At 43.0% G+C, this 22,643-nt stretch overlaps 2 protein-coding genes across 5 annotated transcripts in view; both read right to left on the bottom strand.

Annotated features, from left to right (window-relative positions):
- The window catches only part of DECR2 (2,4-dienoyl-CoA reductase 2), a 108,669-nt gene extending 94,426 nt beyond the window's left edge, over positions 1-14,243 (bottom strand). The window contains exon 1 of the mRNA XM_073362843.1: positions 14,234-14,243. The gene's annotated coding sequence lies outside the window, so the exon portion shown is untranslated. The remainder of the gene's footprint in view (positions 1-14,233) is intronic.
- XPO6 (exportin 6) overlaps positions 1-22,643 on the bottom strand; it is a 113,672-nt gene that overhangs the window by 19,848 nt on the left and 71,181 nt on the right. For 3 of the 4 annotated variants that reach the window (XM_073362840.1, XM_073362839.1, XM_073362837.1), the window contains exons 11-17: positions 19,038-19,130; positions 13,432-13,501; positions 10,932-11,091; positions 10,064-10,156; positions 4,598-4,742; positions 3,873-4,019; positions 2,173-2,362 (exon numbers count right to left, since the gene is read on the bottom strand). In XM_073362840.1, the coding sequence (XP_073218941.1) occupies positions 2,173-2,362; positions 3,873-4,019; positions 4,598-4,742; positions 10,064-10,156; positions 10,932-11,091; positions 13,432-13,501; positions 19,038-19,130 (898 nt within the window). The remainder of the gene's footprint in view (positions 1-2,172; positions 2,363-3,872; positions 4,020-4,597; positions 4,743-10,063; positions 10,157-10,931; positions 11,092-13,431; positions 13,502-19,037; positions 19,131-22,643) is intronic. The other variant, XM_073362838.1, reaches the window with a different exon arrangement.

Here is a 22,643-nt window from a genome sequence, read left to right as displayed (position 1 = left end):
AAACCCGGGACATGCCCCAGCCTGAGCGCTCTAACTGAATTAACTAAACAGCTAACTAACTACAGGTATTAAGACTGAACGAGCAAGCAGTTCTGGGGATGAGCTACAGCATTAAGCTTGAGCAGAGCAGTTCCGACGCACCTTCGCTGGCGGCAAGAAGGAACTGAGGGTAGGGGGAGCGTGCCGCTCCCCTTATACCACGCCATGGAGGTGCCACTCCAGGGGTCGCTGGGGCATTCCCCCCATGGGCACTGCTAGGGGAAAAACTTCCAGCATTGGTGCACGTGGCAAGTACGCACACCTATTGTGGAATACAAATGAGCAATCATTCGACGAAGAACACCTTGTGTCCATACTGTAGCTGTAAGTGATAATGTAGGATTCCAAATAGTATTTAGTAGAATGATCCTCAAAACTAAAGCCCCACAACATGCATAGGAACCCTTTTAGCTAGCAGAGAACATGAAATTTCAACCCCCCGACCCCAACAAGGGTTCTCTATATCTCAGTCTTGACAAAATCCTTACTATTTTCTCACAGCTGAAATCTTTGGGAACATTACCTCCAACCCAGATTTCCAGAATGACAGCCTAATGGTAGCCCCCCAAACTATTGCATTAGCGAGCTAGAGTATTTTATAATGTAATCTTTCTTGCCTAGAAGGTTAAAAATGACTGTGACGGTGCCCCCATAAGGCTTTATGGAAATATGTTTATGAATGTATATATGACATAACTGGAATGTGTTTTATGCTACATACGCCATGTAACATCTCTGTAAAGGTTATGATCTACTGAATCTATTCATCCTATTCATATGCATGTGTCATTATCATATTCGAAGTTATGAATATTGGCTGTATTCTTGGTTATTTAAAAACAAACTTAGTAAGGCATTTGGTCAACTTCTTCAGAAAGGAATTTGCAAGTTAAATGCCCAATCAAGAAGCACTTAACGCACAATGGATCTTGGAAGGCTCCAATCCACATAAAAAGTCTACCTAAGGACGTTCAAGGTAGCATGTAAGCAATGGCTGCTGCCTGTAAAAACTGTGTCATGCATGAACATGTGACTTGCCCATGTAACTCCAAAACTCCATCTTGGAGCTGGACTTAGCATAGGAGAGAGGAGGGGGGTCTCTACCCACAAGGGAAAGTCTATTTAAGCCCGTGGAAGACCCCTCCATTTTGTCTTCAGCTGGCTAAAGAGAGCCTCTCCACCCCCAAGGATACCTGAAACAAGGGACAGTAACTACAGGGGGTGTGAGTGATTGCTGGACCCAGACTAGAGGGAGAATAGTCTGTAAAAGGAAGCTTCCTGGGTGAGGTTTTTATCTGTATTCAGTCTTCTTAGACATAGACTTGCGTATTCTATTTTATTTTGCTTGGTAATTCACTTCGTTCTGTCTGTTACTACTTGGAACCACTGAAATCCTACTTTCTGTTTTTAATAAAATCACTTTTTACTTATTAATTAACCCAGAGTATGTATTAATACCCAGGGGGAGGGGGGAAGGAGAACAGCTGTGCATATCTCTGTCAGCTTTATTGGGGGGGGGGGGAGAAAACAGCTGTGCATCTCTATCAGCGTTATAGAGGGCAAACAATTTATAAGTTTACCCTGTATAAGCTTTATACAGGGTAAAACTGATTTATTTGGGGTTTGGACCCCATTGGGAGTTAGGCATCTGAGTGTTAAAGACAGGAACACTTCTTAAGCTGCTTTCAGTTGAGTCTGCAGGTTTGGGGCACGTGGTTCAGACCCTGGGTCTGTGTTGGAGCAGACTGGCGTGTCTGCCTCAACAACTCAGGGTAGAGTCCCAAGCTGGCAGGGAAAGCAGGGGCAGAAGTAGTCTTGGCATATAATTTGGCAGCCCCAAGGGGGTTTCTGTGATCCAACCCGTCCCAACAACAACTTGATCCTGCTCTCAGAGCAAAGAAGTGTACTGACAACTCACTGGAGCAAAAGTTCCCTTTAAAACACTCACTGAAAAGGTGGGAAGCACAGTCGCATAAATAGTCATTTGATCTAACTGTTCACACCTCAGCCCCCCAAATAAGTCTCTGAGTACAGGCTTTCCAGCTAGTGCAGTTATTGAAACAACTCTGCTTAATGATTCCCTATCAGCAGCTGCCCTGGTGGATGGCTCATTTCAGGAAACAGAGCACTTACTGTCCTCCAACCGCACTTTCCTCTGTGGCAGGATGGCACTGGATTTCAGATGGCGGTATTCCCTTGTGAGGGCAGAAATCAGACTGGCATGGTTGGTTGAGCGAACTGCCCACTGCTGCTCATTCTCTGGGAGATTTGGCCATGGCAGCAACAACACATTTGAGAGCGCTCTGCACACCAGCACCTGGGCCTGGAATCAACGAAACATTAAGCCTTGAAACAATGCAGCTTTAAGGAACCTGCTATTGCCTCATTTAAGGGAGACCTCTCTCACTTTATATGGAAGTGCGATTCTAGCATAAGCCCTGAAAATCAAGTTTAATAAAAGAGACATTAAACTCAACATGCAGCTGAAATCTTGCAGCTCTACAAACTAGAAGGGGAAGGCGAGTATTGTGATTAAGGCACTAGACCCAGCCTCAGATCTGGATTCAGTTCCCAGACTCTGGTTTCAGAGTAGCAGCTGTGTTAGTCTGTATCTGCAAAAAGAACAGGAGGACTTGTGGCACCTTAGAGACTAACAAATTTATTTGAGCATAAGCTTTCATGGGCTACATCCCTCTTCATCGGATGGGTAACCTTGAGCAATTCACTCAATCTTTGTGCTTCAGTTCTGCATCTGAATAATGAGGGCTTTGTCTACACTGCCCAGCAGCGTGGACTACAGTGATGTGAATTACAGAGCCCACCAAAGTGCTGTGATCTAACTGCCCTGTGTGGACACTGCTGGCATGAACCAAGGGTATGTCTATACTGCAATAAAAAAAACGCAGCACAGAGTGTTTCAGTGGGCTCCTGCTGCAGGGACAAAAATAGCAATGTAGATGTTTGGGCTCAGGCTGGAATCCAGGCTCTGAGATCCTCCTCCCCTTCGCTATTTTATAGCCCCACAGCCAGAGTCACCTGACCCAGGCCAGCTGTAGCTGCGCCACAGGTCTTTTACTGCAGCGTAGATGTATCCTAAAAGCTATCTAGCTTACATTAACAGAGTCCTGTTTGAAAGGGGACATACGTTAATACAAACTGGGCACCTTTTAGTTTGTACCACTAGTGTCCAAACAGGGCAGTTAGATTGCAACACTTCGGTGAGCTCTGCAATTGGCCCCTCTACAGTCCACAGCACTGTGTACACAAGCCCAAGGATAACACTTCCTTGCTCCTTCCTATGGTCTGTCTTGTTATTTATATTGCAAGTTCTTTGGGACAATAGGTTTGTACAGTCCTCAACACAAGGAGATCCTGATCTTTGCCAGGGCCTTTAAGTACTACTTAATACAAATCAGCATTTAAACTGGGAATGCAGACTAAGGAAACTGAATGGAAATATTCCTCCCCATGAGTCACAGTCAGCCCTAGAATGCAGAGGTTCAGAAACAAAACTATCAAGTGTAGATAATTCAGAGCTCTTGCCATCATAAAACAGCCAGGACATCAGGTACAAGTTATGGGAAGTTAAGTTGTTGTTTAATGAGATTTGTGAATTTTATGTTTTTCCTCATTTTTAGTACTTCTACTCTAAACATTAAAGGCCACGGACGTATCCAAGACACTCAGATTGCTGCATGTAATGTTTATAGAATCCAGGAGTAACGTCTCTTTCCCTGAAATTGATGTACCATGGTGGTAAAAGCTGTGATATTGTTTCCTCAGGGCACCGAATTAAACTGACATTCTGCATTTGTGTTAGAGTCAAACAGCACCTTATCAGGAAGCCGCTGAGCTGAGGTATCTGTGATCCTGTTGAAAACTTTCTGTACTGCTGGGATTCTAATCAAGAACACTGGCCGCACTGTGGTAGCTAACGAGACCAGCAAATGGCATGCAGACAACAGCAACTTCTCTTGCACCTGAAAAAGAAAGCATGTTCTCTTAGGCTCTGCAGTAACTCAGTCCCACACAGCATCAAGAAGAGACAGTGGACTTTCTGGGACACAGCACTGGTATTCAAGAGCACACTGAATCGGACAGACAGAATATTCACACAAACTAGCCTTCAAGCACAAGTCAGTATTCAGTGGCCTTTAATCAGAACACAGGTCAACCCCTTACCACCGAGTGTGAAGATTTCTCAACTCCCAGATTAAAGGAGCCACAATATAATTAGACCTTTATTAATCCATCTTTATTTAAGAGGCTGCTCTTGCAGCTCTGTCATTTATTTCTAGGATGCTATTTAAGGCAGCTTTTGTCTCAGTGACACTACCTTCACACCTCACCAAGTTTTTCACCATGTTCTTGGAAAGCAGACAAATGCATTGCATAGGCAAACAAACAGAACCTCTCATCTGCAGATTCACTTGTCCTGAGGGCCAACCTGCTAAATGCATAGAGACAAGAGTAGCATCTGCATGGAAGGCTGGATGTTAATTTCAGGTTTTATCCTCTTGTTTCTCAGAGAAGTATTCGCCTTTTTTGATGAAGGTACCTTGGAGCTGATGAGTGGAATAATTGCTTCCAGGGCGGTGGAGACTAGAGAGATGATCTGCTCTGGATTCTGCCGATGAACTTCACTGTAGAACTGGGCTAGCCAATGAGAGTAAGCCTGCAATGCTGCCAGCGACTGAGCATGGCTGGAAGGAGGGAGAGACAGTTATAACAAAGATGTGATAAAGGGCATTCCAGAAGAACCACAACAGGATGGCAGAAGTCTCGAATACAGTAAAGTAGCTCTGATGATGTATTACGGAGAGGCACTCTTTTCCCCGGAGTTAAGGTGGACAATAGCTTTTCCCATTATAAGACATCCAGAACTGTCCATGTCTGAAGTTTAACATGTGCATTAGAATTTCTGGAAACTTTAAGGCAAACTGGACCTGACTTTTTTGAGAGAGAGAAAAATAGGATGGCTGCACTTCTGGAACATTTCCAGAACTTCCTTTGGCACAACAGTTGGCCAAGCTTCATAGAATCATAGAATATCAGGGTTGGAAGGGACCTCAGGAGGTCATCTAGTCCAACCCCCTGCTCAAAGCAGGACCAATCCCCAATTTTTGCCCCAGATCCCTAAATGGCCCCCTCAAGGATTGAACTCACAACCCTGGGTTTAGCAGGCCAATGCTCAAACCACTGAGCTATCCCTCCCCCTTAAAACTCTTTGGTATGTGCTTCATAGAATATCGGGGCTGGAAGGGACCTCAGGAGGTCACCTGGTCCTCAAAGCAGGACCAATCCCCAATTATTACCTCAGATCCCTAAATGGCCCCTTCAAGGATTGAACTCACAACCCTGGGTTTAGCAGGCCAATGCTCAATCCACTGAGCTATCCCTCCACCTCTAAGCTTGATTCAATCTGATTGAAACCACACTCATGGCCATATTTAAGCACCTGATAAGGCCAGATATCTGTCTCGTTTGTAACGGTTTTTATTAGGTGTGCATGTGGGAGGAAATAAAAGCAATTTATGGTGACATGATGAATTCTGTAGAGTTCTTAACTCCGCATAGCTTCAATGGTAACAGCCACAACAGGGATGGAGGGGCAGAAGCAGCACGCAGTCAAGATGGGAGAATGGGGAGGGACACTAGACCGGCTCTTGCCCATGTGAAGAGTGGGTACCCCTCTAGCAGTCTAGGGACTACTCCCCAAACCAGCTAGTTTCATTTTACGTGTCCTATCCCTATGTACCTATCCACTTGACTGGTGGTAGAAAGGGAACCCTGCTCCCGGGACAGTTTGGGGGCTGGCCCCACACAGGTTGGAGACTGCAGGACTCCCATCACTGAACAATTCAATATATATTTTAGACACCTAAGGAAATTCCCAGCCTGGGAACTTTAAGGTAAATTTTAAGACTAAACACCTATCAGTTACTTACAGGGGACTCCCTTGAGAATGTTCTAGTCCACACAAACACCCCCCCCCCCCAAACATTACAAAGCCTGAAAATTCAACGCAAAGGCTGTACTTAAGTCACTTGAAAGTTTGGAGCTGAATACTCCAAATACTTGGATTGAAAGTATACTTGAAGTTTTTCAATCCACCTTAACTCTGCCCATAGAACTGAAAACTAAGCAATACTCTGAGCCTCAAGGTTGCAGATATCACAACATCAAACACTGACCAGTAACTTAACTGGTCTATCAACCAGAATACGGAAGTCAAGTCTGCACACTTCCACATCTTTTAAACAGAAGGGAGTCTTTAAATAACTACAGTAAGCTTTTCTTCCGAGCCAGATGCAGTCAAACAAAGTGCTGCACCTTTCACTGAAAGACACCTGGTTAGATTCATTCCCCAGGAGTTTACAGGATTTCAAACGTGAAAGTTGTCATACAGCAAGACTTAAGACCTTGTTTGTAAAACTATGAAGATGGAGGGTTGGACCAAAAATTAGAGCGCTTACATGCCAAGGACTTCTGGCGGTGGGCTTCACATGGGCAGATATTTTATGCATTAAACCATAGCCCCACACTCCAGCATTCCCTCTATGTAGCTGGCACAATGTGCAAATAAAGCACATGGAGCAGATTTGTAAGATCTCTGCTGCCTGTGGCAGCAAACTGAATGGCTTTATCAAAACCTCCATCCCACTGTTGGGTGTTCACAGGGGGAAGGTGAGCAGAGAAAGAAGTTTACATCTTGCTGACTTTAGGCTTATCTTAATTTTGTATTGCCAAGATAATGTTTGTTTCTTGTTGTTTTAAACTGCGCACCTCCCTCAGTGTCTACAGCTTAACTCTAGACTATTTTTGCCAGGGATTATCACATGAATTGGGAGTTCAATCAACAGTAAATAAGTTCAGTTACTTTAAAATGTTGCCTTTGCCAGGGCCATCCCTAGCCATTTGGGTGCCCTACGGCCCCGGGTCTGGGAGGCAGGAGCTGTGGGGGCGCACTTTGGGGGGCTCCACAGGCCCATAGTAGCCAGGAGGATTAGTGGGGGACCGGGAGCAGCCCGCTCCACTTCCCTTGCCCAGGCCCCAGCTGTGTCGCTCGGGGAAGGGATCCCACCCCCGCACTCACTGTCAGCGGCAGGAAGTGGAGCAGCCTGGCCCCAGCCAGCTCTACTTTGCCAACTCCCAGCCGCAGGGCTCCGCTTCCCACCACTGGTGAGTCGGTGGGGCGGGGGACCTTTTCCTAACCACCCCCACAGCGACACGGCTGGGGCTGGGGCTGGGGCAAGGGAAGTGGAGAGGGCTGGGGCCACGTCGCTCCGCTTCCCGCTGCCGGCGAGTGCGGGGGACGTCCTTTCTCCAACCTCCCTGCACTCACTGGCAGCGAGAAGTGGAGCGCCGCAGCTGGGAGCTGGCGGAGTGGAGCGGGCTGGGGCCAGGTTGCTAAGGGGTCACTGGAGGAAGAGGTAGAATGGGGGTGGGCCGGGATAGAGCGGGGGGGAGGGTAAGAGGTGTGGCGGAGGGAGTTGTCCGGAGCCCCACACTCCCCTAGGGACAGCCCTGCCCCTTGCAGTGGGCGCAGCCCATGGGGTTGGGGGGGGAGGGGGCAGCCAGGGGATAGGGCTTGTGTTGCTGCATATGCAGCACGCAGCTGCCTAGGACACCACGCAATTTCAGGCAATTTGGTGCCCCAAATTTCATGGTGCCCTACGCAGCTGCGTATGCCTGAGGACGGCACTGGCATTTGCCCTAGTACCTGCACCCACCAAGTGCGTTGAGATAGGTGGCATAACTGCACCCTTGTGCTATTATAGCTCCACTGTGCATCTGTCAGGAGTACAGGAAAGTTAGCAAGAGGTTAAATTAAAATAAACTGCTGGATTGGTGTTTCAAGTGCTCTGTTTCAGGCTCAATGCCATGTCAAAAGCAACAGACCAGAATGATCCTCACGGATAGTGCTGAGGGAAAGAAGATGGAGGTGAAAGTTACACAACTTAAGAACATGTTGTAGTGGGGAAGGTTTAGGTTGGATATTGGGGAAAAATTTTTCACTAGCAGGATGGTGAAGCACTGGAATGGGGTTACCTAGGGAGGTGGTGGAATCTCCCTCCTTAGAGGTTTTTAAGGTCAGGCTTGACAAAGCCCTGGCTGGGATGATTTAGTTGGGGTTGGTCCTGCTTTGAGCAGGGGGTTGGACTAGATGACCTTCTGGGGTCCCTTCCAACCCTGATATTCTATGAACATAAGAACAGCCATACTGGGTCAGGCCAAAGGTCCATCTAGCCCAGTATCCTGTCTTCCGATAGTAGCCAATGTCAGGTGCCCCAGAGGGAATGAACCGAACAGGTAATCATCAGGTGATCCATCACCTGTCGCTCATTCCCAGCTTCTGGCAAACAGAGGCTAGGGACACTATCCCTGCCTATCCTGGCTAACAGCCATTGATGGACCTATCCTCCATGAATTTATCTAGTTCTTTTTTGAACCCTGTTATGGTCTTGGCCTTCACAACATCCTCTGGCAAGGAGTTCCACAGGCTGACTGCGCATTGTGTGAAGAAACACTTCCTTTTGTTTGTTTTAAATCTGCTGCCTATTAATTTCATTTAGTGACCCCTAGTTCTTGTGTTATGAGAAGTAGTAAATAACATTTCCTTATCTACTTTCTCTACACCAGTCATGATTTTATAGACCTCAATCTTATCTCCCCTTAACTTCAGTAACAGACTGAAGTAAGCATGGCTTAAATTGATGTCAGACTAGAGCAATATGGATTTCTGCTTTGACTGACAGGAGGATTGGAATTATTGATAGCAAGTAGATGAAAACAGGCCAACAAATCCAGAAGAATTCCAGACTGGCAGGGCTGTTATGAGAAAGGGACAATAGAGCTATTTAACATGGAAAAGTTAAGCTTGGTTTGAACCTAATGTAAGCAACACTAAGTTTGGATTAATAGCAGAGAGACTCAGGGGACTATGTGATAAAACCAAATTACCAGCATGCAATCACAAATCAAAAGAAACTTTTCAAAAGGACATGTTTAAACCCTGCTCACAAGGTCAGCTGGTAGAAAAAGGCATGTTCAACAGAGCAGAATGGAGAGATGAAGACCATTAAAGTGGTATTCTATTTTAAATGTGGAGTCTCTTCAAGTTTTAACTTGTGGATCAAATTTCCTCATTTTATAACTTGATAGAAATGGGTTTTATAGATTACAAAGGCACATACTCATCCTGAAATCTGAGAATTAATCTGTGTTCTGGCTCATGTACCAAACAGTAATAAAGATTGAGGACTAAATTCCCATCCTTAGTAACACCCATGCAAGTGCATTATCTGAAGTGGGATTGCAGAATTTAGCAGAGGGCAGCATTTAGCTCTGGAATTTTAACTTGGTTACCAGTTCTGCTGATGCCTGGGCCAGAATAGAACCTGGCTCACTTTCCCATAGTAGTACAGGCACTAACAGAAGTAACAAAACATTTGCTACATAAGTTCAGACTACATACCCAGAGCAGGCATGTAAGATGCTACCATTTTTACATGATTACTTTAATTACCCTAACACTTCAAGAGAACTGAGCTTCCTTGTGGTCAGTACAAGGTGTGTTATGGGCTGTTATCACTGCTTGCATTTAGAGCCAACATGGGAGCTGTTTTTCATCTCTGACCCTAACTGATCTTTTTTTTAATTTAAATCTCATATGAATGAAACTAGGCAGCTGGGCTACGAACATGAATTGGCGGAAACAGTGGTCTGAGTACGAAGAGCAGCTGGTTAGCCTTGATCTGGGGACTGTGACCATAAAGCTTCTTCATGGTCAGCTAGGAGACACTGGAGGATAAATGTGTATCACCTGGCATGGAAAGTAAGTGGAGAAAAATACTGACAAGTCCTTGGGATTCCAATGCTTCCCCACTAGGGAAAAGAAATAAGGGACCTAAATTCAGACACTTCCACTCATGATTTTTGGTCCTGTGAACACCAATAGCAGGAAAACCCTTTGGAAGCCTACGGTATAATTTTGGTTTTGCAGTAAAAGTCTCATACTCACACGTCAATAAGGTCAGGTTTCAATACAGATGGCACAGCAGTTTCAATGTTGTACAGTTTAATCTGAGACCCGTACAGTGTTACCTTGACCAGCCTGCCAATGAAGAAGCAAATCAAGGAGTGTGTAGGAATTGTAAAATACAGATATGCGTGTACATAAAGAACAACCAGGATATACTTTATCATAACATGGCACTCAGCTAGACTGCACACTGACTAAATGCTCTCTCTCTCTCACACACACACACACACACACACACACACACACACACACTCTCACTCTAGATTGTCTAGCACAACAGGGCCATTTAGACCAAGTCTGCTTGTGATGCAAGGGAATAGGTACAGTATTTCTGAATGTAAGCACAGGACTATGTATAAGCTGTGTTTAAACATATGCTTATTTGGGAGTTGAGAAGAGTCAAATGGAAATCTGATTTCCAGCTCTTACATGTACTTTATCAGACAGACAGACATCCAACGGAGATTTTGTTTTGGGTGATGAATACCTGAAGTAATTAAATTATATCCTCAGTTCCATTAGATCAGAATAGCTGCAGTTACATCATAAGAGTGGACTCGACTTCCCCAATAATTGTTCAGAATTAAGCAATAATTGATTACTTAGATGTTCATCTCTAAAATATGTATTTAAAGGATTACAGGAGTATATTTGAGAAATTTAGCACTGGTGAAGCAATACCTCTGGCATTTGGTAGACTGGCATTCCAGTTACTCTGTTGCAGAAGGTAGTTTGTGTTTTTTGCTATTCATTGTGGGGGTGGCAGGCCTTAAAAGTCGTAAACAGTTCCTCTGCACTGGTGGAGGGATGGCAGCACTATTCCCTGATGCAGTAACCTTTTGCCTACCTCTCCACTACTGTAAGGGCATCGTTGAACCGGGCAGCAAAAACATCCCCAATAAAGTACTCGGCTAAACGGCCAACAGCCTGCAGCAGGGAGCTAAGGTCTCGTAGGGAGCAGTGCAAGCGTCGGCAGTCATTCTCTGCAGTGATATTCAGCCTCTGACCTGAAATGACATTGTGGTCCGTTAGCCATAAAGCAAGGCAAGATTCAAGTGTAAACGCTCTTCGGTTTGCTGTTAACCACTGATTAACATTCAGGCAGTTTGGAGTGTCTCCCTCCCTCTCTCTCCCCCTCAAATATTATAAAATTAAAGCACAAAGCACATGTAACCTATATCTGTAATAAATACAGCTCTTTCAGATAAGAAACCCAATTATGTAACTACAGGAAATGCAGACTTTGTGCTAACTTAATTACAAGCAGTCTCTTTAAATTAACTATCCCATGGGTCACAGTTCAGCTCTGAGCACCATACAAATGATGGAAAGAATGAATAAAATAAGTTTAAATGGACGCTGTCAAATATAGTTTTTGCAGATAGATTTAAGTTCTCACTGCCCATCATTGTAATTCTCTTTAAAGACGACTGAAAATAAAGTTCCCCAGCCATTTTTCTTTGTTTGGATGAAAGTGTAGCTAACAGAAGTCTTTTTTTGGTTACTGTTTGACATTAAAAAAAATGAAGATCCCAGCTCTGGGAATAAGGTTGCTAGTTTGGCTCCCTCTGCTGTTTGTCTGTATAGCAACAGAGTACAAAAATTCCTCGAAAAACAACAACAAAACCACATTTGTAACCTGGGTGAATTAAATTCAGAGGCAAACACAATGTGTGGCTAACTATCTACAGTCACAGCACCCAGATACATGCAACATACTGAATCCTGGAATTTTGTTTTCATAGACTAGGCTATAACACGATATGGATAATGTAGATGTTTATTTCTATTTTCCCAGTAGTACAGTGTCACCTAGCATGGGACACTCTGCTGGAAAATACATATTATAATGCACAGGCCTAAGGACAATGAGGACAGCTGAAGAATTTTCCTTGCTTTCCTTTCAATTGTTCAGACAACAATTGAACATTAAAACAACATATTTTTTCACTCATGCCAATTTAGTCTCAGCACTGATGTTGAAATGTAGGAGCTATTTCCATCAAGATTGCAAGATGTGAAACTGCTAAAACAGGCACCTTATAGTATGATCCTGAAGCTGTACTTGAGTCTAAGCTGTCTGCTCTGATCCATGCCCCTCTTAGATGAAAAGCCAGTTCCTGAACCAACTTCTGTTATACACCCTTGTCTATAAGCCTTCCATGAACATGTGTAGTGACAGTTCTAAGTCGGAAGAGGCCATAAACCTGGGTGCAGAACATAATCCACAAATTGTTAATATCTGGCATGGTAAGCTTCTGGAGCCTTGTCTGTGCAATAAATCACTGTACTCTACTGACCCACTGAGGCAGCCAGAGTACCAGAAAAAAAATACTTGGGAGCCAGGGCCAGAATTGTAACAGTTAAACAGCTTAGAAGTAATGAAGCTTGCCATCAGCATACACTGCAGTGATTTAGTGCATTTAACATGCGCGTATTTTAATATATTAGGTGGTTTGTGTTTAACTTCTCTAAGTGATGATGTGGATAACATGAACGTCTTGTGATATTTAGCATACAGCAGATTTTTCTAACAGCCATGTCAGAAGGCTTAATGAAGTGATACATTCTAAAGGGTTAAAAACATGTGTCTAGCTAGTATAAATTGTACACCCCCCAATTAAATCTCTCAACCAGTTAATATCCCCACCCACCCTTTCCTCAGCTGTCAAACAGCTAGCCCACAAGGCGAGCCAACAGCCTGAAAGAGGGTCCTGTTTCTCTCTTCGGGATTAAACTCTTTTGGTAGGTTGGGAATAGTTTTATTCCTTCTTCCCACCAAGACACACAGGCTCTTGGAATGGCAGTTAGCAGAGAGTCACAAACTAGCATAAATGCCACTGTCTCCTTGATCTTCTCATTCAAGTATTCTCAACTAATTTTCATTTAATCCTAAACAAAAATGCTTCCACATTCTGAGAGCTTGATTCTGAGTTTAAGCCCAAACCAAATTAAAACGAGCCCTTTCTGAATGGAGTTTCCAGTGGAAAAGCTGACAGTCATTTACCTATATCAACCATGCTACATCTCTGTGCTCCCCACCAGTCTTCCTGTTTCAAGTACCAGAATCAATGAGAAAACATATCAATATAAACCATATTTCTAACCAGAAAGCAGATTCCTCAGAGAACAAACACCAAACTCATATTTCTGAATGCTGAGCCCTTATGCAGTGTGTGTAAGCATCCAGGTGTGAAGAATTTTAGGGTTAACCTCTAGAATATTGATGCTGAAGTAGTAATGGACAGTTTGACAGCAAGCAAGAGCTTAATGCATGAATACAACATTTTTACAGCTAAGTAAGTGTATAAAGAACTCAGAAATGTAACACTGGAGAGTGCTATTACCTGTCCCTGAAGTGACCACAAACTGCTGTAGTCCCAGGTATACTTCCAAGTTATCCTGCAGAACTGGGAACTGGGAAAAAAAGGGACACAACACAAAGGTGTGATTTTAATGTTAAAGCAGAGACACTTAATGCTTCTCCATTCAATTAATTTGGGCCAGAGGACAATTACTTCCAATTTTCTCCTCCTTCTCCCCATAATTAATCTTACAAAAGGAATTTGGAAGAAGGGAAGGATTGTAGGTTCTGGAGGATTTGATGCCCTACGCTTTTCTATTCTAGACAGCTAGCATCAAAACCAGAAAGGTCCCTGTGTTAGAGAAATTCCTCAAGTAACAGCTGTCCTTTCCACATCAACACTGGTAGTCAATGCTGACATGACTGGCTACCTGAGAAGAGCAGTGGTGGTGCAGTACACCATGTTGCTAGTCATTACTGAAATGCACATGCAGCCCTGCACGGGACCCTGGGTGAAAAGAAGGTGGGGTTGCAGATCAGGATTGAGGTGCACATGCAGGGATGGATGTGGAAAGCTTGCATTGCACCATCTACATCAGCTTGTCCTCTTTAAAACAGTTAAAAATGCCACCCCCAATATCTTCCACTGGAGAGAGAGGGAAAAAAAGGTGGAGTCCAAGCGTTTTCAGTCCTTCCTTGATGCAGCATATGGGGGAATGTTGCAGCCACTCTGCTAACAAGCTGCTAACTATAACACAAGTGGATGGATACCCACAAAGAAAGGAACCAAGGGAATGAACATCCTGTGTAAGAGGCTATCTCCGAGGCCAGGTATTCAGAGCATTGAACTCCCCCATAACACAAAAGTCACTGGCAAGCTGCATTACCAATTACTAGGAACACTAACTTGCCAACGTGAAGGGAGATGCTACACACAAAACAGAGTGTAGGAAATATCTTGGCTGGTTCCCCAACAGACCATGTTACTCTAGAAGTGCATACTGTAGGGTATTCACATTTCTAGTGGCTAAGTCAACCCTAGTGTATTCAGTTGGAACTCAAGATCTAGCTTTTCTAACAGATATATCCGGGAAGCGGGGGGGGGGGGGGGGGGGGAGAGGCCCTTTTCCATTCCTTTTAACCTGGAATAATTCTCCTCCGATTCCTACAAGCAAGGACAGAGGTTTACGAACAAGAACTTTCTCCTGCTTTGAATGCAGTCAAAAGTACACATGGCTAAGGCTGCAAGTCTGTCACGGATTCAGTGATTTCTGGGACCTCTGACTTCTGCAGCCACCAGTGCAACTGACCCCAGGGCTACCCAAGCCAGCCACATTGGCCATTGCTGGGGCAGTCTCAGGCTATTGTCGTCCCCCCCCCAGCCCTACCCTCAGCGATGGTCCCAGGCCACCCTCTGCCCCAGAGCATCAGCAGTTCCCTGGTCCGCCCCCTGCTCCTCCTCCAAAGCATCCCTGGTACCCTCCCTCTAGAACACCCCCAGCACCCCACCTCCAGAGCGCCCAAGATTTAGCCAGGGGGTATATAGTACAAGTCATGGACAGGTCACAGGCCATGAATTTTTGTTTACTGCCCTTGACCTGTCCACGACTTTTACCAAAAATACCCATGACTAAATCTTAGCCTTATGCATGGCTTATGCTAATATATAATAATAATAATATAATATTATAATAGTTTTAGCAGCTTAACTCTTGGGACTTTATTGGCACTTCTCTTCTCTACACAAACCTAGATATCCCCTCTGCTGAAGTGTGGTCATTCACTCCCCAGTGCCAGACACCACATGTAGAACGTCCAACAGATTAGAGACACGATGTACAGTCACTCAGTTTATTCTAAAGCAGTGGTTCCCAAACTTTAACAACCTGTGAACCCCTTTCACTAATATGTCAAACCTCTTGAACCCCCTCCTAAAAATGAATATTTCCAGGGATTTTCTCCTTTACCGGAGTATAAATTATAAAAGCAGTGATCTTGGAAATATAAAATTTATTTTTATATCATGCTTATTACACACTATTTATTATTAATTATTATTCATCATTATAGTATTTTTATTACATTATGAAAACGGCAACACTGTTCCAAGATCTCACTTTCATAGCTTGTATCACCTTTGAATAAGCCTGTTATAAGACAAGGCTCCTGTGTTTCATCACGGAGTATCAGATGTGAAACAGCATGAAGGTATTTAAGAAGCCAACTCAAAGAGTTCCTCCTACATACGCATTCAGGTCTTGAGCCGTCCAGGCACACAACACACGTTACTACAAAGCTTAAACTTGTTTTTCATAATAATTTTAAAAACAATACTAGCTGCCTATTTAATTTTAAAAACAGCAAAAAATATCCACCTCCTTTTCCATTTCTTATAAGGAGCCTTGAAGTTTAATTCTCCTCAGTGTGATAGATATGCTTGCTTTGATCTGCTTAGCTCTTGAAGTCCAGGGGCTCTGGGCTGCTGGTCCCATGCTCCCTAGGGACAACTCTGTCCACCCTTAGGGAACTTTTTCCCAAGAACCCCCTGTAACATTTCGCGAACCCCAGTTTGGGAACCATTGTTCTAGAATCAATTTCACTTACTGATTTGTGGTCTAAAGGCTGGTCACATGTTACAAGAGCATTTCACAGACTACTGTAACATGCGTATGAGACTCATTAAGTGTTTCTTGGTGTTATCTAATGTCCTAGAATGAACTGAGCAGGGCTCTAAGGAAAGATACTTGATACTGAAACAGGAGTTCCTATGAAGGAACACAGCCACACGGTTAGAACTTTTTTTAAAAGTCCAATATTAACAACACAGAGAAAGGTTTTTTAAAACCATGTGTTCCTCACCAAATGCTGTTTGCTTTCTGCATTTCACCCTGCGCTTACAGTGAAAGGAAACAAAGCCCTTTCACTTTTGTTTGTATTAAGGTTCACTAGCTGACTCATGTATTAACAATGTGCTGCAAACACTGCAGGGGAACATTTCTATTCATACAAACAATTTTTCATTGGAATTAAACAGAAATCTTTCCATGACTTTTTAGCACTAGTCTTAGAAAAGATTTTCACAAACATGCTTTTGGTACTTGACAATGTCCCTTTAGATGAAATACCAGTATGTGCAACGATAAGACAAAGCAAGTGAGCTTCAGGCTCTTCTCCCAAACACAAGTTTTCTGCGTTGCACGGAATGTGTTCCATGCCTTCAGATGTGTAGTCAGCTCCATGACATAGCACAGTAGAGTAATGACACATTCTCAGGTGATCCTAGTGAGTTCAGACACCTTTTCTTCCCATCCAGAAAGAGCACTGAACAATACTAATTGTTACACTTCTGAACCCAATAGTTTCATTCTCCAAGATTAGCAGCTTGAGAACCACTCTAACTGATTTTCTCCCACACAGCTACAAGAAAAGGCTATTTCACAGCACTGCCATCTTAATAAAGACCAAGATAGTGACATTGTCACAGACGGAGAAGACAAATTTTCAGTAGGGCTGTCAAGTGATTAAAAGAATTAATCACGATTAATCACATTGTTAAACAATAATGGAATACCATTTATTTAAATATTTTTGGATATTTTCTACATTTTCAAAACATTCTTGATTTCAATTATAACAGAATACAAAGTGTACAGTGCTCACTTTATATTTTTGATTACAAATATTTGCACTAAACACAAAATAGTATTTCTCAATTCACTTCATACAAGCATTGTAGTGCAATCTCGATCATGAAAGTTGAACGTACAAATGTAAACTTATGTACAAAAAATAACTGCATTGAAAAATAAAACAATGTAAAACTTTAGAGCCTACAAGTCCACTCGGTCCTACTTCAGCCAACCCCTCAGACAAACAAACTTGGTTACAATTCGCAGGAGAGAATGCTGCCTGCCTGTTGTTTACCATGTCACCTGAAAGTGAGAACAGTAGTTTGCATGGCACTGTTTTAGCCAGCATCACAAGATATTTAAATGCTAGATGTGCTAAAGAGTCATACGTCCCTTCATGCTTCAGCCACCTTTCCAGGAAACATGCGTCCATGCTGATGACAGATTCTACTCGATAACAATCCAAAGCAGTGCAGACCAACGTATGTTCATTTTCATTATCTGAGTCCAATACCACCGGCAGAAGGTTGATTTTCTTTTTTGGTGATTTGGGTTCTGTAGTTTTCGCATCGGAGTGTTGTTCTTTTAAGATTTCTGAAAGCATGCTCCACACCTCATCCCTCTCAGATTTTGGAAGGCACTTCAGATTCTTCAACCTTGGGTCAAGTGCTCTAGCTATCTTTAGAAATCTCACTTTGGCACCTTCTTTGCATTTTGTCAAATCTTCAGTGAAAGTGTTTTTAAAATGAACAACATGTGCTGGGTCATCATTCGAGACTGCTATAACATGTAATATATGGCAGAAGGCAGGTAAAATAGCAAGGGACATACAGTTCTCCCCCAAGGAGTTCAGTCACAAATTTAATTAACGTATTTTTTTAACAAGCGTCATCAGCATGGAAGCATGTCCTCTGGAATGGTGGCCTAAGCATGAAGGGGCATATGAATGTTTAGCATATCTGGCACATAAATACCTTGCAATGCCAGCTACGAAAGTGCCATGCAAATGCCTGTTCTCACTTTCAAGTGACATTGTATATAAGAAGCAAACAGCAGCAACTCTGTAAATGTAAACAAACTTGTCTGTCTTAGTGATTGGCTGAACAAGTAGGAGGACTGAGTGGACCTGTAGGCTCTAAAGTTTTACTTTTTTTTGAGAGAGAGCAGTTATGTAACAAAAAACTCTACATTTGTAAGTTGCACTTTCATGATAAAGAGATTGCACTACAGTACTTGTATGAGGTGAATTAAAAAACTATTTCTTTTACCATTTTTACAGTGCAAATATTTGTAATAAAAATAATATAAAGTGAGCACTGTGCACATTGTATTCTGTGTTGTATTAGAAATAAGTATATTTGAAAATGTAGAAAAACATCCCAAAATATTTAATAAATTTCAACTGGTATTCTATAGTTTAACAGCGCGATAACTCACATGATTAACTTGAAAAGATTAATCGTGAGTAAACTGCGATTGACAACCCTAATTTTCAGTACTTCTTGCTTCTGCCTCCCTGTGGTTTGCAGAGCCCCATCTCCTATGATCTTCATCTATGTACTGCCATGTATTCTAAGTTAACATTCCACCCTCCTGGGAACATCATCTCACCATTTGCCTTATGTGCAGCACCTCCACCTTATGGAAAGGCCAGGATGAATATGCTGAAGGTCACAGCAAAGTGTGCAGCTCTGTCCCAGTTTTCACCTCTGGACTGATCCAAATTTCAAATGCCCCTGTACATTCAGTGAGTGAGGCACAAAAGTGTGCTCTGGCATGCTCTTCAAGATATGGTAGAAAACTTCTCAAAGCCCAGAAGAAAATCTGAAGCTTTCCCCTTTTAAATTTATGGCCTGGATTTTACCAAGTTTTGAATCCAAAAGCACATCCCTGTGCCTCTTCTCCGTAAGCATTGCACAGCAACCTACCAGTGTTTGTACAACAAAATCTTGAGAGCGGAGATCATGTCATATGGTGTAAAGCTGCTTCATCTTGGCTTCTCAGCAGAATGACTACTTACTAGTGTAGAGAAGGCATGAGTCGGCAGGAGCTCCATGACTTTTGCCACTACTTCTAGGCTCTGGCGTAAGTACCGCTGCCACTCAGTCTGCTGCTGTGTGGAGAAAGAACACCTCTTATTTCCCTCCAAGTGGAAACAGCTGACCTATATTTAACAAGCTGGTAGGCCGTAAGTACTTGAGAAATGATTAACTTGTACCTACCAGGGTTTGCTTCTGTCTGAACATCTGAGAATTGAAACAATACAGTTTATAGAAGTTTCCTACTTTGTCAGCAATCTGAGCTGGAGTTAAGATTTGCAAGTTTTCATTGACAAATGCTGTTAACTATGCTAAGTAATTGTGCATCCAGGTCATATCACTTTCTGGCCTTCTAGTAATTGGGGTGTCCTTTATTAGTCTGTATGCTCTTATCCTGGAACGCATCAGTGTTTTTCTAGAGCACATTTTCAAACATTGTCTTCCATTTAAACATGCCCTCCCTTGATAAAAAGATCCAATATCAAATAACGACTAAGTGTCTGCATGCGTAATATGACAACAGTATCCCAAATCAAAGAACCAATTTCTGCCTTGGTCTAAAAAAGGGTGTATTTTAAAAACACAGAGGAACTAAACCCAACTCCTACAAACAATGGTTATTGCAGAAGTATACATAAGATCAGTTTCTCTATAGCAAAATAGACTGACTGTACTCTAACAGCCTGGTTTCCCTCTGCGACAAGCCCACAATTTGTTTTACTTTTCACAGCCTGTCAAGGTTCCTCCCCAACTCTGAACGCTAGGGTACAGATGTGGGGACCTGCATGAAAACCTCCTAAGCTTATCTTTACCAGTTTAGGTCAAAACTTCCCCAAGGTACAAAATATTCCACCCTTTGTCCTTGGATTGGCCGCTACCACCACCAAACAAATACTGGTTACTGGGGAAGAGCTGTTTGGAAATGTCTTTCCCCCCAAATACTTCCCAAAACCTTGCACCCCACTTCCTGGACAAGGTTTGGTAAAATGCCTCACCAATTTGCCTAGGTGACTACAGACCCAGACCCTTGGATCTTAAGAACAATGAACAATCCTCCCAACACTTGCACCCCCCCCTTTCCTGGGAAATGTTGGATAAAAAGCCTCACCAATTTGCATAGGTGACCACAGACCCAAACCCTTGGATCTGAGAACAATGAAAAAGCATTCAGTTTTCTTACAAGATGACTTTTAATAGAAATAGGAGTAAATAGAAATAAAGAAATCCCCTCTGTAAAATCAGGATGGTAGATACCTTAGAGGGTAATTAGATTCAAAACATAGAGAATCCCTCTAGGCAAAACCTTAAGTTACAAAAAAGATACACAGACAGAAATAGTTATTCTATTCAGCACAATTATTTTCTCAGCCATTTAAAGAAATCATAATCTAACACATACCTAGCTAGATTACTTACTAAAAGTTCTAAGACTCCATTCCTGGTCTATCCCCAGCAAAAGCAGCATATAGATAGACAGAGACCCTTTGTTTCTCTCCCTCCTTCCAGCTTTTGAAAGTATCTTGTCTCCTCATTGGTCATTTTGGTCAGGTGCCAGCGAGGTTACCTTTAGCTTCTTAACCCTTTACAGGCGAGAGGAGTTTTCCTCTGGCCAGGAAGGATTTTAAAGGGGTTTACCCTTCCCTTTATATTTATGACACAGCCTCTTTACCCAACCCAGCCATATCATTAAGGACCAGCTTACTCATCACTCTAAATCATCATCTAGACTCACTACAGCTACCACGTCACTTCAGAGAAGAAAAACCATATGCAAATGACAGGTTTCAGAGTAACAGCCGTGTTAGTCTGTATTCGCAAAAAGAAAAGGAGTACTTGTGGCACCTTAGAGACTAACCAATTTATTTGAGCATAAGCTTTCGTGAGCTACAGCTTAGTCTCTAAGGTGCCACAAGTACTCCTTTTCATATGCAAATGGAAAGAGTAGAGTTCAAATGGCTCTTAAATTAAAGCTGATTTTTTTCTGTTTCCTTTTATCTGCTGCACTATAATGGAAATTCTCTGCCTCCACTGTAGACTAAAAACAGTCAGGCAGGACAGCAACACAAAGTCCATTAGTGAAAACATTTCATGCTTCTTTCAACCTCAAAACCCACACAGCACTGTTGCTTCATGCACATAACAGCTGCCTAGAACTGAACATACTTCTGCACGTAAAATCTAGGTTCAGAGAGGATAAGTGGGGAATCATAGCGCTGCTGATCCCTTAATGCTCTTGATTTGGAATGGTTGGGATGCTGACAAGTTGCTTAGACACATGTATTATCCTAGCAGCACTGAAACTGTTGATACAGGTTTCAGAGTAGCAGCCATGTTAGTCTGTATTCCCAAAAAGAAAAGGAGTACTTGTGGCACCTTAGAGACTAACCAATTTATTTGAGCATAAGCTTTCGTGAGTTACAACTCAGTTCATCGGAGCTGTAGCTCACGAAAGCTTATGCTCAAATAAATTGGTTAGTCTCTAAGGTGCCGCAAGTACTCCTTTTCTTGTTAAGATACACGAGATGTCAGCAAGAGGTGAAAATTACTAGGGTGAAATAGTGGTCTAGCCTGTATGTTGAAAAAGTGACCAGATCCTGGAAGGTTTCAGAGTAACAGCCGTGTTAGTCTGTATTCACAAAAAGAAAAGGAGTACTTGTGGCACCTTAGAGACTAACCAATTTATTTGAGCATAAGCTTATGTGAGCTACAGCTCACTTCATCGGATGCATACTGTGGAAAATACAGAAGATGTTTTTATACACACAAATCATGAAAAAACGGGTGTTAATCACTACAAAAGGTTTTCTCTCCCCCCACCCCACTCTCCTGTTGGTAATAGCTTATCTAAAGTGATCACTCTCCTTACAATGTGTATGATAATCAAGGTGGGACATTTCCAGCACAAATCCAGGGTTTAACAAGAATGTCTGAGGAACAGTGACTGATTAAGATGCAGGATTGCAAACCCCAAGCACTTGAAAAATCATGAGTTGGGCTAAAAAAACCCTACAAGATTTTTAAAAAAGTCACCTACTACAGGACAGGCCTAACAAAGAAAATAACAGAACGCCACTAGCCGTCACCTTCAGCCCCCAACTAAAACCCCTCCAACGCATTATCAGGGACCTACAACCTATCCTGAAGGATGACCCAACTCTCTCACAGATCTTGGGAGATAGGCCAGTCCTTGCCTACAGAGAGCCCCCCAACCTGAAGCGAATACTCACCAGCAACCACATACCACACAACAGAACCACTAACCCAGGAACCTATTCTTGCAACAAAGCCCGTTGCCAACTGTGCCCACATATCTATTCAGGGGACACCATCACAGGGCCTAATAACATCAGCCACACTATCAGAGGCTCGTTCACCTGCACATCCACCAATGTGATATATGCCATCATGTGCCAGCAATGCCCCTCTGCCATGTACATTGGTCAAACTGGACAGTCTCTACGTGAAAGAATAAATGGACACAAATCAGATGTCAAGAATTATAACGTTCATAAACCAGTCGGAGAACACTTCAATCTCCCTGGTCACGCGATTACAGACATGAAAGTTGCGATATTACAACAGAAAAA

Source organism: Lepidochelys kempii, chromosome 10 (assembly GCF_965140265.1).
Source record: "Lepidochelys kempii isolate rLepKem1 chromosome 10, rLepKem1.hap2, whole genome shotgun sequence".
Taxonomy (NCBI): domain Eukaryota; kingdom Metazoa; phylum Chordata; order Testudines; family Cheloniidae; genus Lepidochelys; species Lepidochelys kempii.
Note: the sequence above shows the minus strand (reverse complement) of the source record. Positions and strands in the feature narration are given on the sequence as shown.